Source organism: Branchiostoma floridae, chromosome 1 (assembly GCF_000003815.2).
Source record: "Branchiostoma floridae strain S238N-H82 chromosome 1, Bfl_VNyyK, whole genome shotgun sequence".
Taxonomy (NCBI): domain Eukaryota; kingdom Metazoa; phylum Chordata; class Leptocardii; order Amphioxiformes; family Branchiostomatidae; genus Branchiostoma; species Branchiostoma floridae.
This window is the reverse complement of record NC_049979.1, coordinates 25,629,083-25,641,582: the sequence shown is the minus strand read 5'-3', so window position 1 is coordinate 25,641,582 and position 12,500 is coordinate 25,629,083. Positions and strand designations below refer to the sequence as shown.

The following is a 12,500-nucleotide window of genomic DNA, read 5'->3' as shown; positions in this document are numbered from 1 at the left end:
AATGGGGACAGAGATATTTTTGCAGGCCAATTACCCAGGGACATTCGTGGCCAGAGGCGTCGATCCTTTCGAGAGTATAGTTGTTAATTTGTAACCATTTCCGTTGCCCCTTTCTATCTAGCCCTTAATTCTCCCGAAAAGCTTGACAGATAAAACTCGGATGAAAAGAGAGAAACTGGGCTTTCTGCGTACAAGTAGCTAACAATTAGTGGGAGTGATTGACACGGGCTTTTGTTGTCATTCAGCGAAAGGACGAAAAAAAGGTAAAATGGCTGAACGGTGATTTGGAAGGATTGTTCCTTTTTAGATGGTAATTCTAGCCGGAGCCTGCGCTGTTGGACATGTGTGTGGATGTGTGGATGTACACTAGACAGTTCAGGCAGATAAAGGGAACTAGGAAGGGGATAATGAGAAGGGAAGGCCAGCGCGGTGGTGGGTCTCCTGTCTCCCGCGTAAAAACCCCTCCTCCCGCCTAACTGCACACGAAAATGACCATCACCTAAATCCCCCTTAGCAACGCCACCCAGTCAGATAGCTCACTCATGCACACAACACCGATTCTTTTCACTTCAGATTTTTTCTCTTTTCTTCTTAAAAATCAATTCCTTTCTTCACATGCAGACAAGAAGGCGGGGAGAGAAAAACGCCCCTTCATATATATCTATACATACATACATACATATATAGGTATACGTACAAAGGGCACATATGTTTACCAAACTCTATATCCTAGGAAAGGACTGATATAACTGTTATGAAACGTGAAAAGGAATATAATTCACAAGTAAAAGCGGGTAGAGCTTCCAATAAATCGGAAACTATATCCCTTCTACCAGACACTTCGTAAAACTCACTGGCGCATGAACGTGTCAAAAGCGGTTCATGAAAACACACATTTTATGTTGGCGCAAACAACACCTTTTTTATATGTATATACATATATATTTATAGCTCCAGAGAAGTATCTGTATTGACTCATATATAGATATTTTTTCTGCATTACTTCATATTCTATGTTCCGTATATAGTAGACTACAGAGAGATCAAGACAAAGATTATCATATTTTCATGACTACAAACTGGCCGAAGTTTTGAAGCTTTTTTTATACGGCATGTGTAGTATATATTTACACTCAGCCACTTTCAGTTAGACTGATCTCCACCTCAATCCGCTCCTAATATTCATCCTACCCTATATTAATCCTACAATTTACAGTTAATAGAATTTCATTGATTCTTAATCCTATCTGTACATGCTACAAAGGAGGCGAGGATTTGCCCCTGCTCACTTTGAACAATGGCGTAAGGAGGAGCACTTCTTATAGAAGCTTAGGGAAGAAGAAAACGGTTCTGTACATGCTAAGATAGCTTTGCTCTGTTCTTTTTACGTCTCTACAATGTTGGTAGTTGGAGAGATGTTGGGCGTACTGCATGTTGAGGTGGGGGGTGAGTGTGGCGGTGCGGGGTGGCCCTCTGTGCGGGGCGGGGTGGGCGGCATTGCCGGCGGTGGTGGCGACCCGGCCGTGCTACAATCGCTGTCCGCAGAGAAGCTACTAGACGAGCCTTGCGCTGAAGCCCCTTGTTGTTGAAGCCTGCACGATAAAGACATAAAGAGAGGGGGGAACACGTCAGTCGTTGCAAATCGTCATTGACAGGCAGGTCTGTGAAAGAATGGATTATCAAAAGAGATGAAGATTTGTCTTCGGATTGTCTGGGCAACTCTCAGCGAGGTGCAGCGAGCCGGACGACAATGGAAAACCGTCAAACACACAAACGCAAGCGTTATCCTTAGACTTTCCTTGTTACAAATCCAAAAATAATGGGCACCGAAACAAGTGCTCTTAATGAGTTCCCTTTCACGACTCCTTCTACCAAAATCGTAAAGCTGGTTTTCCTTTCTATTAGGTTTCTACCGTTTTGCGAACTGCCCACACACAGTGTATAGAAACGTGGGGAGACGGAACAAAACGCCTCGAGCTATTGGTTGGTAAATACAAGGCTTACCAGTTGAATACCAAGCAACCTTGTCAATATTGTTTCGCCACCTCCCGTTCCAATTGTGGCGGACCTCTGGCCCTACAAGTCGCTAGTTCAAATTGACAGAAGTGCGAGTGGGAGGGACAGTTATACATCGATACCCCCTCCAAACTATTCTACTCCAGGCACATTTCTATTCACTGCCACAACAGTTCTTCTCTCAGTGCCCGTTCCTAGTACTTCAACAGTTGACGACACCACTTGGTAAACCGCCGTCAGTAGTACAAAACTCTCGTGTTTGTCGTTTGTTAGTTTACACTGATTTGTTGGTTTCGTCCCGGTTGTAAGGTAGCCAAGTACACAGCCGTCGCAAACCTTGGGAGGCGACTAGCTCCGCCGAAAAACACACACAACGGGCGGATACGGTGGGGACTTGTCAACACAACCGGAGTTTGGCTACTGCTGCCGCGTGCTCACTCCTAGTCGTGTGGCGGCGACACCACGCCGCCGAGAAACGAGCACACAAACACGAACTCCCGACCAAATTTCAAATTGGCTGTCGCAAAATTTCGCGCCCGCCCCCAAGACGGGAAAGGACGACATCATTACCTAACGTTGCGGCTATGTCTGAGGTAAACAGGCCCGTGACTATACATATATACACCACTCCTAGACTCTGTGTCGTGTTTTCATTCTAAAGCATCCTCATACAACATTTTTGTAGGTAAATGGCATTCCTAAACAGAAAAAAATGCATGAGTATCACATTAATGACCCGTGTATGATACGACCAAACTAGGACCTGCCGGGTACACAGTTAAAAGCGGGCCTTTTGACAACTACTCGTCAGGGAAAACATCGAAAGTCACGAGAAACGCCAGGGTCAAAATGTTGAAGACCGCCAAGATGGCACTTGCAGGCGATTGTAAAAAAATCCACGGACCCGTGCTATTCCTGAGTCTCGATCAAACGCTCTTGTTAGAGAAGCAAACGACGCTTGATTCGACATAGCAGGTTACTTATTACAACTCGAGCCTCGCCAAGCAGTCTCTTGAACGTAGAAGAGCTATATTTGTCCCGACATAAAACCGTTTTGTCTAAATTACTACCTAAACTGTCTCCGCTAAGCACGCGTTTCCTCTACGCTCTTCTTAACCATGTTTTGCCACAATCTGAACATATCTATGCTATGCGTCTCGACGCCTGGAAAAAATGTTGAAAACCCTCTCAGGATCAGGAGTTTACTGTTGTGATGTTATATATATACATACAAAGCGGCTGTACATGTATCTATAGTGTCCGAATAACTACTTTTAAGTAGAATAGCTTGAACCGACCTTTTAAGAAATCTTGCTACAGAAATATATCACTAGGTTGGAGAATGTGAGAATTTCAATTGTTCCCTGCTTGCTGAAGTAGTGATATCTGTTTACAGAATTATATGAAACGGGGCGTATCGGATAGACGGAAAAAGACTGCGTCTTTTCTTCCCCTTATATTTTGGACGGATGCATTTTTGCAGCGTTTCTGAGGTAAACGAACAGTGCGTCCCGATTCTACTCCAATCCTGGCGTAGAACTCTTTTAATGTCCGCTTCGTTTTGGAGTTGAAAATCTCTGGACCATTAAAGCACCAAGAAATCCCCTAAATAAACGGCATTCTTACCACCAGTGTATCTACTGGTAGTAGGTACAATGCACCTCTTCAAATTTCACTGAGCAAAAAAAAAAACACGCAAACTATTCGTTACCTCACCCGCATTTCCCTTATATAAATTACTTAGGAAATAGATTAAAAACTAAAGGAAAAATGTTACACTTAAATATCATCTGAAAGAAATTCTATATGTTATAGTGCGTACATGTTGAAAACTGTATTGATATCCCTGTATCCCTTTTTGAAATATGAAATATCAATTTTCATTGTCACACGTAACATTTTCACAAAATAATGTGCTCTTTTAATTGTTTTTGGCAGAATCAGACATGGAAAATGTAAAAAAATCGCAGTTAAGACATCGTCTGGTATTACCTGCCCATAACCCCCCTTGGTACTTCTTTATAAAGAGGACTTCCTATTCGTATACTGAAGTGAGTTTTTAGTGTGATATAAACTGTCCATAAATGCCTCTTTTACTGTGAATTATAACCATGAATAATATCCGTGCTAATTTATGATAGAGAAAGGCTAATCCTTCCCTGTCTTGTAAATGTTTTGAGTTAAGGCCTGCGCCGGTGGATGTGCGGGGTTAGCAGTCATGGGACACAAACTTCACAAACTCTCCCATCTATTCTGTCAGGAAATCACTCTGAGATGAACTGTTGTGTCCAAAACTGGGCCCGAAGAGACGAGAACGTTCGCCTGTGTGAATTCTCTGGGCTCTAGAAGTTGTTAGGGTGAGACAAAACAGGGCTCAGCACGGCTCTTGTGAACATACATCTTGTACGCAGTGGAGTCTAAGCAATAAGGCTTTGTAAAGTACATCATGAGGGAAAAGTTCTTTCATACTAATGTCGGGAGTTCATTTCGTAGTAGTAGTTTTGAAAGTGGCTGTAAATGTGCATACGTAGTCAAAGTGCTATGAGTGATAAGTCCATACATTTACCAGAGCCACCAAGCATGTTGTTCTGTTGAGACTAAGGTGTCTCTCAGCTAAACGATCACTCACGCCACCTAATAGCCAGAGAGAAATATCACCAAATCGTCCTGCGAGGAAAGGGAAAATTACGCCCGAGCGTTGGTGGCACTACAGCGGGGACGGTAGGCCAGTGTCCCGCCCGTCCCCCGGTGACGACTCCGCCTGGTCTAGGGAGACGCAGGTCGACAAGGCAAGCGATTTTTTACTCAACCTCATGATCGCTCTGTCTCCTGCAAGTAGCGCGGAGAGCTATTACGGCCGGGCTTTAAGTCCTTTCGGTAATCACTGTAGGATTTGTCAGGCAATTTAGACATGATATACGACTTGTCGACGATCTTCTTTGACGGTTTTTGTCGTCGGGGGCTTGAGGTGCTGTCTTCGGGGAGTCGGCCGTCGATGGTCTTCCTAACACTCCTGTCCGCCTAGGGAACACTTCCAGACCCGACAAACTAACTAACGATGAGGGGAAGTGACCGGAGTAGTTAAGAGATCACCACAACTTCGATCTATCAACCGCTAGACATATACTTTGAACTTCCCAAGTGTGACGGGAGAGAAAAATCTGCGGCCTCCTTTACTTTTCGTCGTTGTCCTGGGAACCTTTTATAGCTAACTTGTCCTTAAAAGTACATGAAACATGTATTGTCTTTGTTTTGCTTTCAACCAAGCTTGAGAAAGACGGTCCAACTTTGCTTGAAGAGAATTCCTATGATACAAGAGTTGTGGTCGCCTAGCAAGTTGGGCTATGCCTATATGTTCGCTTTTCGAAAGAAATTATTTTGCTCGACGTATAGTAGATTGTCATATCTCTATTCATACACGAAATGCTGAAAAGCAGAATAGACAAAAACACAATAAAGAAAACGAAACCGGTTGCAATGAAACTACCCACATATCAACTTGTCTACCTAATATTTCACTTTTAAACGATCATATTTTGATTCACAATCCCATTTTTGAAAACATGTTATGTGAAGAATTTGTTCGAAAATCTTTAAACAGTGTACGAGATGTAGCCCGAAAACGGATAGAAAAAAATAAGCAACAAAAGGACAATAGTATCACTACATTTCATCTTTTATATCATCTGCTTTTGATTATATTCATATCTATGGGCTCTAGCCTCCGGCTATGAATATTACCGCCGAAATAACGCTTCTTTCTAAACATCCCAACGGAGCTAGAGGGGCTATTTTATAAACGTACAGTTTACACTTCCTATAGAACCATATTACCCCGACATACACGTAATGTCAATATGAGCTAACAGTCATAGGTAGGTGTATACACAGCAATTCAGGTGAGCAAAATGTCATTAAAGCATCGTATCTAATGACTTGCCACCTCTTTATTACCTTTCACGCTATCATTAAAAACCACCATAGAACAACAACACAAAGTCACAATACACATGTGGCTATCCACAGAAACGGGGGATTTTCGCGGGTGATTACGAAAGTTATTTTTTGCGATGTGGGTACTTTGTATGTATAGACTATGGGTGGGACAGTTGGGAGACAAACGAAAACATTGGGACTATTTAGAAAACGACGTTAATGAGTCCCATCAAGGAATGTATTGTGAATGGACCAAGGTAATAAAGACTCTGTCATGTATATCACCTGCCCTGCCCAGCTACTGTCTTACACCCATTTAGTCCATCCTGGAACACTGGACTATTAACGATGGCATTCTTTCTTTTGACGACAAGAACAATGAAAGCAATTAATAGCTAAATTAAAGTTACACACATAGTGCGTTTTGTGTTGGGAGGGGGGTGGGCTAATGACTTAGTACGTAATGACACAACATGGAACAATTTGTAGGTCCGGCCCGCACGCGAATTTTCCATCGCGCACCGCTCCGCCATTTTCCGTGGCAGGATATTCATCAAATTTGTGGCGAGTACCTTTTGTGTGAGATGAAGGCCAAAAACTCCTGCACGGAACAGTTCTACAGTTATGACACGAATGTTGGTTTTAAGGATGTGTATTTTGAGTCGCTGATAATATTGTTGTTGGTATTGTCATTTCCCTTCGCGACATTGTCTAACACGCAATTTAAACATGTTGTGCGACACTGGAGCTAAATGAACATTATTACCTCCTGAATAATAGAACAACGATATGGTCAGGACATTTTCCAGAACAATAACAAAGACATATTTTGTACAAAATGTGAAGGCACAGGGACAACAGTACGAACCCGTGATATGACTGAAATTCCATGTGCTTTTGTAAGGTCCATACGGACCGGCCACGACCTACCGGGACATTACAGCACACGCGAGTTTGTTTTTGTTGCACTTGTGGCAAAGGTGCCAAATCCTGGCCAATTTTTAGTGGCTACACTTTACGACCATCCTTCTACTCCCTTCTCGGTAAACCAGTAACGATCATTTTGACAATAAAACGACAGGAATGTAAGAAAGGTTTGGACCTACCCGTACCTGTTCTTGGCGGCGGCCGCCCGGTCCCTCTGCCGGCGATTTTTGAACCAGTTCCCGACTTGCGTTGGGGTCAGGCCCGTGGCCTGTGCTAGTTCTCTCTTCTTTTGCGGGTTTGGGTAAGGGTCTTGTAGATACCATTCTCGTAACAAGCTTCTGGTGCGTTCCTTAAAACAGTGAGTCTTTTGCTCTCCGTCCCAGATGGTTCGGGGTAGGGGAAACTTCTTCCGGACTCGGTACTTGTCTACGGGCCCGAGCGGTCTTCCTCTCAGTTTCTCGGCTTCCTGGTAGTGCGCCTCCAGCCACATGGCTTGGAGTTTGGCATGAGATTCCTTGGTGAAGCGATGGTTCTCCAAAATGTGGTACAAGTCCCTGAAGTTGCCCGTGTGGAAGGCGACGACGGCCCGAGCCCGTAGCACCGCTTCGTTCTTGTTCAGGGCATCGGCGGCACCCGGCGCGACGGGCAGCGACCACAGGAACCGGCCGAGCCGCTCGATGTCCCCGCTCTCCTCCAAGGTCTCGCAGACGCTGGCAACCTGTTCGGGGGTGAAGTTGAGCGTCGGCAGGCCCAGGCCCAGGGTCATAGCCGGCTGAAACATTGACACCGGTTTCAAAATGGCCGGACCCGACACGGTAAAAGCCAGGCTACTCATATACTTAAGTTCGTCGTGGATCAGCGCTATTATCACTAAATGCTGGGGTGTGGTTGAGTGCTGTGAAATGTGTCAGTTTTTATCAGGGGAGTTTGTCTGCAGCGCGTATTATCACCACTATCATAGTTTGCAATTGTACGAATACCGCCCTTTGATTGGCTGGGGGAAGTCTGTTGTCTTTTCACCTAGGAGCTTATGCCAATCATCGCTATAGACGTCAATCACGAGAGCGAAAACAAAGCCGTTCCACATGGCCAGGCTAAATAACGTGTCAGGTAACCTATTAGGGCTCAGAATGATAACTAGCTAACATGTGAGACCGAGAAAAAAAAACGGCAAATTTCGCTTGAAAATAGTAACGGTGATGGAAAAGTATCGCGGCACTGAGCATGTGTAGTACAGAAGCGGTTGTGCGAATTTCCGAGCCAATACGTGACTGTTATAATTGACAAGCGGCACTGACGAGGGCGGGGTATTCCCGCCTTTTTCATGCACTTCTCCTATTGTCACACCCACCATTGCACAAATCTACAAATAAATACTTACCAGCTTCTTTTTTGACTTGAAATGCAAATAAGAATCGTGAGAATTTGGGAGGAATTTATCCATGGACCGTGCAGACGTATCCATTGTGGTTCTCACCCCGGATATGCAACATATAGCAGTAATTAAATCATGAGCGGTATTTGAAAAGCATCCAGCTATAAGATCAATTTTACTTTGCTTAGAAATGATGCGGATAATGTACCAGGAATATATGAAATAGAAGACAATAGAAGGTATTCTTAGGTATTGATAAAATTCAAGAGTTTCCCGCCCATAAGTGTGCTTCATTATCCATGTATGAGGCAGATGTTCGGGCGACTTTTGCGGGGGTGCGGCTACTTTCTCCCGTAGAAGGTGGCTCGGACGCCTCGGTAACACACCGGCCACCTCACCAGTCATTCCTACCACTTACAGATCTAGAATTGGGCACAGAAAACGCTTGTGAACAACTGGGAAGATCTCTCAAACGAGGTGTCAACCCAACAAATTACCTGGTGAAAATTTGTGTATTTAGGCAAATTGGGCTTTTTCTAGCTGATAGGAGGTATTAGTGTATGAATGAACTCGCCAGGGGACGCCACAACGAGCCTATTGTGTGGACGTGCCAACATCCCGTGTAAGATGAAATTTTTAAGCAAAACTTCAAACTGAAGGTGACGAAAGTAAGTCGGATGATGATATAGGATACGGAGGTGGTAGGACTACAGGGGAGGGGGGAAGCCACACAAGTGCTGAGATGTGTATCACACGATAGGGTTTCTACAAACAACATAGCTATGTTGGGACGCTGCTTGGCGTTAAGTTGTTAAGCAGAATTACGAATTCTGTACTAATTACCAGAAAGCAGAAGAGGAGGGGGACCCCAAGTCATTAGTCACAGTCGGAGACCGTTGCAGCGAGGCAGTGAAAATACACCACCCCGGATAATCCGAACCACACAAATCCACCAGGAGCTTTCGGGCCTGAATAAGAATGAACGCTGGAGCCATTCTGAGTGAAAATCAGAGCGACGAAGCAAAAATCTGGCGCGCATTCGCTCCTGCATGAATGAATCCTAATGCGAATCAGAAACTCGAAATAAGAGGCCCATTATCCCCGATGCGATCGGACTTTTCTGCTTCTCACAGACACCGCACATCATGAGAGAGATCCCATATCAAAATGATAACTAAGCACAGATATGCATAATTTATGCCTGTTGGTTCGGGAATATACTGTCTATCAAGGTCTCCCATATGTCATGCCCCCTTATCGTCCTCGACCAGCGGGGGATTTTTTCAGGCTACTCGATACGACCCACGGCTTATGTTCCATCTCCAATCATTGGCTGTTCTCTGCCATTATCTCATCTATAGATCTCACCCTCCTATTCAGTACTCAGAACAGAGAATCCCCTTTACAGATCTCAAATACCTAGAAAAAAGAGGACGACTTATCCTAATGCGAGCTATTTGTAAACCGGGTTATCAGTGTTGACACTAGTACTGCCTGTCAATCTGAGAGCTCGGTCTTGTCACTATTAGAGTTGATCACAACACGGACATTATTGAGTTGTGACGTTTTAACAGTCGCAAACCTGAAGAGATGCCACGGTATTTTTTACGTCTCAGTTGATTCACTCAATACCAGTCTCTCTCCGCCTACTACCGAGCTGTGTGGACTCCTCTAAATTGGTTGGGCGGAGCTTAGCGACTGATTGCTTGACAGCTTGTCAACAAAACAACTCCATTTTGACATGGGGTGCAAAGTGGGCAGGAGTGAAGCCGCTAGGTCTGGTGGCGCTATTCAGGGTCCCGTCCGTGTGACTGTGTGCTGGTGGTGGCCGCTCACCAACAATTGTTCCGCACAGAAAGTCGAGACGGTCGCTTACACTGCCGTAAGTCGCCCATCCCCTCGCTAAGAAAACATGTTGGTATTTTCCCGTGATTCAGTCCCTCCTGAACAAAGCATGTTGTTTCTAGCGCACGGTTTCAAAAGACTCTTCGTGATATTGTTGAATTCATTTCTCTAGATACAGTCTCTTGCAAAGTGCAATTGATTGAAAACTGGAATGATAATATATATATTTTGAAGTCATAAGCTTTGTGGAAAAGGTCGAGAATCTTGTAAATATCTGTATTTGACACCGATTTTGAGCATTCTTTACAGCATAACCTGTTCGACGACCAAATATAATCTGAAGAGGTTCAAGTTAACGTCACTTAATACCCACCATCCTTTTCGTGTCTTGCCCGATGGAGAAAATTTAGACCGGAAACGTTTGAAGAAGCGGAAATTCCTCTTTAAATAACCGGTGTTAGCTTACAACAAATTAGGGGCGTCGAATGTACTTTTCGAGTGTGCCAAAGGGGAGTGCTTTAGGAAGAAGGTTTTCACACGTAAGTGTGTATCGTCTGGTGATAGTGTCAGAGGTGTCGGAGTCAGTTCATAAAACTGTCAAACTTTTGTGTTGCACCAACGAGGGGCGGAGAGAGAGGGCGGGTATACGTGACAATTAACAATAGCCTATCTATAACTTGTTGAAGCGTGACAGATTGAGACAAAAACATGAATATTCAGGACATTCTTTACTTTGGTCCTCATGGTTTTTAAGTCAATGCGTTTGCCTTCTTTTCTAAAAGAGATTTGGAAAAAAAACATAATCTGTTTGATGTACTCAAAACGGGTTTAACTTTTGGAACTTCACTGAAAGTTTCTGCCTCAGAAAAGTCATTATACATAACTCAAAGACGAAAATCCATTAATTTGATGAGAATTTAAGAAGTATCTCAATCTGACAGAAAAGTTACTTTAGACGTAACGTGCCATGTAGGCTACAATTTTCGATCTATAACGTAGAATACGTCTACTAGCGCAACAAAGTGAGCGCTCGTACTATGTCCGCCATATTGTTCTCACAGAAAAGGAAAACTAGCAATGAATTCGTCAACAGGTTAGTAGCTGTTAAAGAACAGAATATACACATCGTGTCTAGAAAGAGGACGTGACTGTCCAGAGCTAATTGAAGACGAATATCACTTTATGGTTGTATGTCCCAAATATTCTGATATACGAAATTCTCTGTACACAAGGCTGTCATCTTATACACAAGGATTTATCTCAATGGACCTGAAGTGCATATTCAAACACATCATGACATGTGACAATCCTTGCATGACAGATATAGGAAAATATATCAAAGAAGGTTTAGACATTAGAAATTCCTCCAATGATTGTAAAAGCTTCCAATAACTGTAAGAAATTGATCCCATACTACAACTTCTGTATTAGTTAGATAAGCGTTAAGTTATAGAACTGTAGTTATGCAGATGCCATACTTTGTACCCTGTACAATTGTTGTGCAATAAAGCTATCTATAATAACAGCGAGACAGGCAGAAGAACCTCTGATTTCCTCGTATTCAGAGAAATACCAAAAGAAAAAAGGTTGCCACGCTTTTTGTTGTGAATTTTACGACGAAAAACCTTTTTAGACGCAGAGCCCCACATGTTCGTGCATTCATTTAATTTTTGCAAATAAAAAAGTATCAAACACATAATTGCTTGGCTATCTGAATAACAAAACACGATCGTTGCCTTAGATATGATATGGCCATTTTATTCAAAGTCGTGCTCAATATAACCGTTAAATGTGCTACTTTACAGGTTCACGTTACACGGGGTGACATTTTAGTCGTTTTTGTGACATAAAGGTCAAGTTACAGACTTTATTGAGAGATAAACACAGAAGTAAGCCGACCCACTCTGTTACTAGTATAAATATATGTATAAAGTTTACTTGTATGGTCGTAACAACACAGGCATTATTGTACATGGCTCTCCATACAAAAAGCTTATAGAAAGGAGGAATACACATGGACAGAAATTGTACATTGTGTAAAATGTTCTGTAACATTTGGTTTGTGTTATTGCATTATGTAGTACAGTTATATTCGTAATGGCTCAGCTTCCGGCAGGCTACATGGTCGCGATAATGCTGGGCAACTGACCCCGTTTGGCCTTTTTTCGGTTAGAGCTAAGCCTGCGATCATATGATCACGGGTGGCCGCTTTCAAGCGCGAACCCACCAGTCAAGAAATTGACCGTTTGACCGATTGTCAGGACCATTAAAACCCTGGTCAAGTTCAAATCTAATTCCCAGAGACGAGATGGAATAATTTATTGGGTATCACCAGAAGGAAGCTGAAGGTAAAGTGCCACTGATCGTCCATTTGATGCACTTCCTTTCGCTCAACCTGCTC

General features: G+C 43.4%; 1 protein-coding gene across 2 annotated transcripts; it reads right to left on the bottom strand.

Annotated features, from left to right (window-relative positions):
* Positions 1-558: 558 nt before the first annotated feature.
* On the bottom strand, positions 559-7,818 carry LOC118423021 (homeobox protein SIX6-like). Of its 2 annotated transcripts, none has more exons than XM_035830926.1 (2): positions 7,065-7,818; positions 559-1,592 (listed from the first exon to the last, which is right to left on the bottom strand). In XM_035830926.1, exons 1-2 carry the CDS (start codon positions 7,712-7,714, stop codon positions 1,385-1,387), a joined length of 858 nt encoding a protein of 285 aa, XP_035686819.1. In that variant the 5' UTR covers positions 7,715-7,818; the 3' UTR covers positions 559-1,384. The 2 variants fall into 2 exon arrangements, with proteins under 2 accessions (XP_035686819.1, XP_035686811.1); XM_035830918.1 differs by having other exon boundaries at positions 7,059-7,816.
* Positions 7,819-12,500: the final 4,682 nt, after the last annotated feature.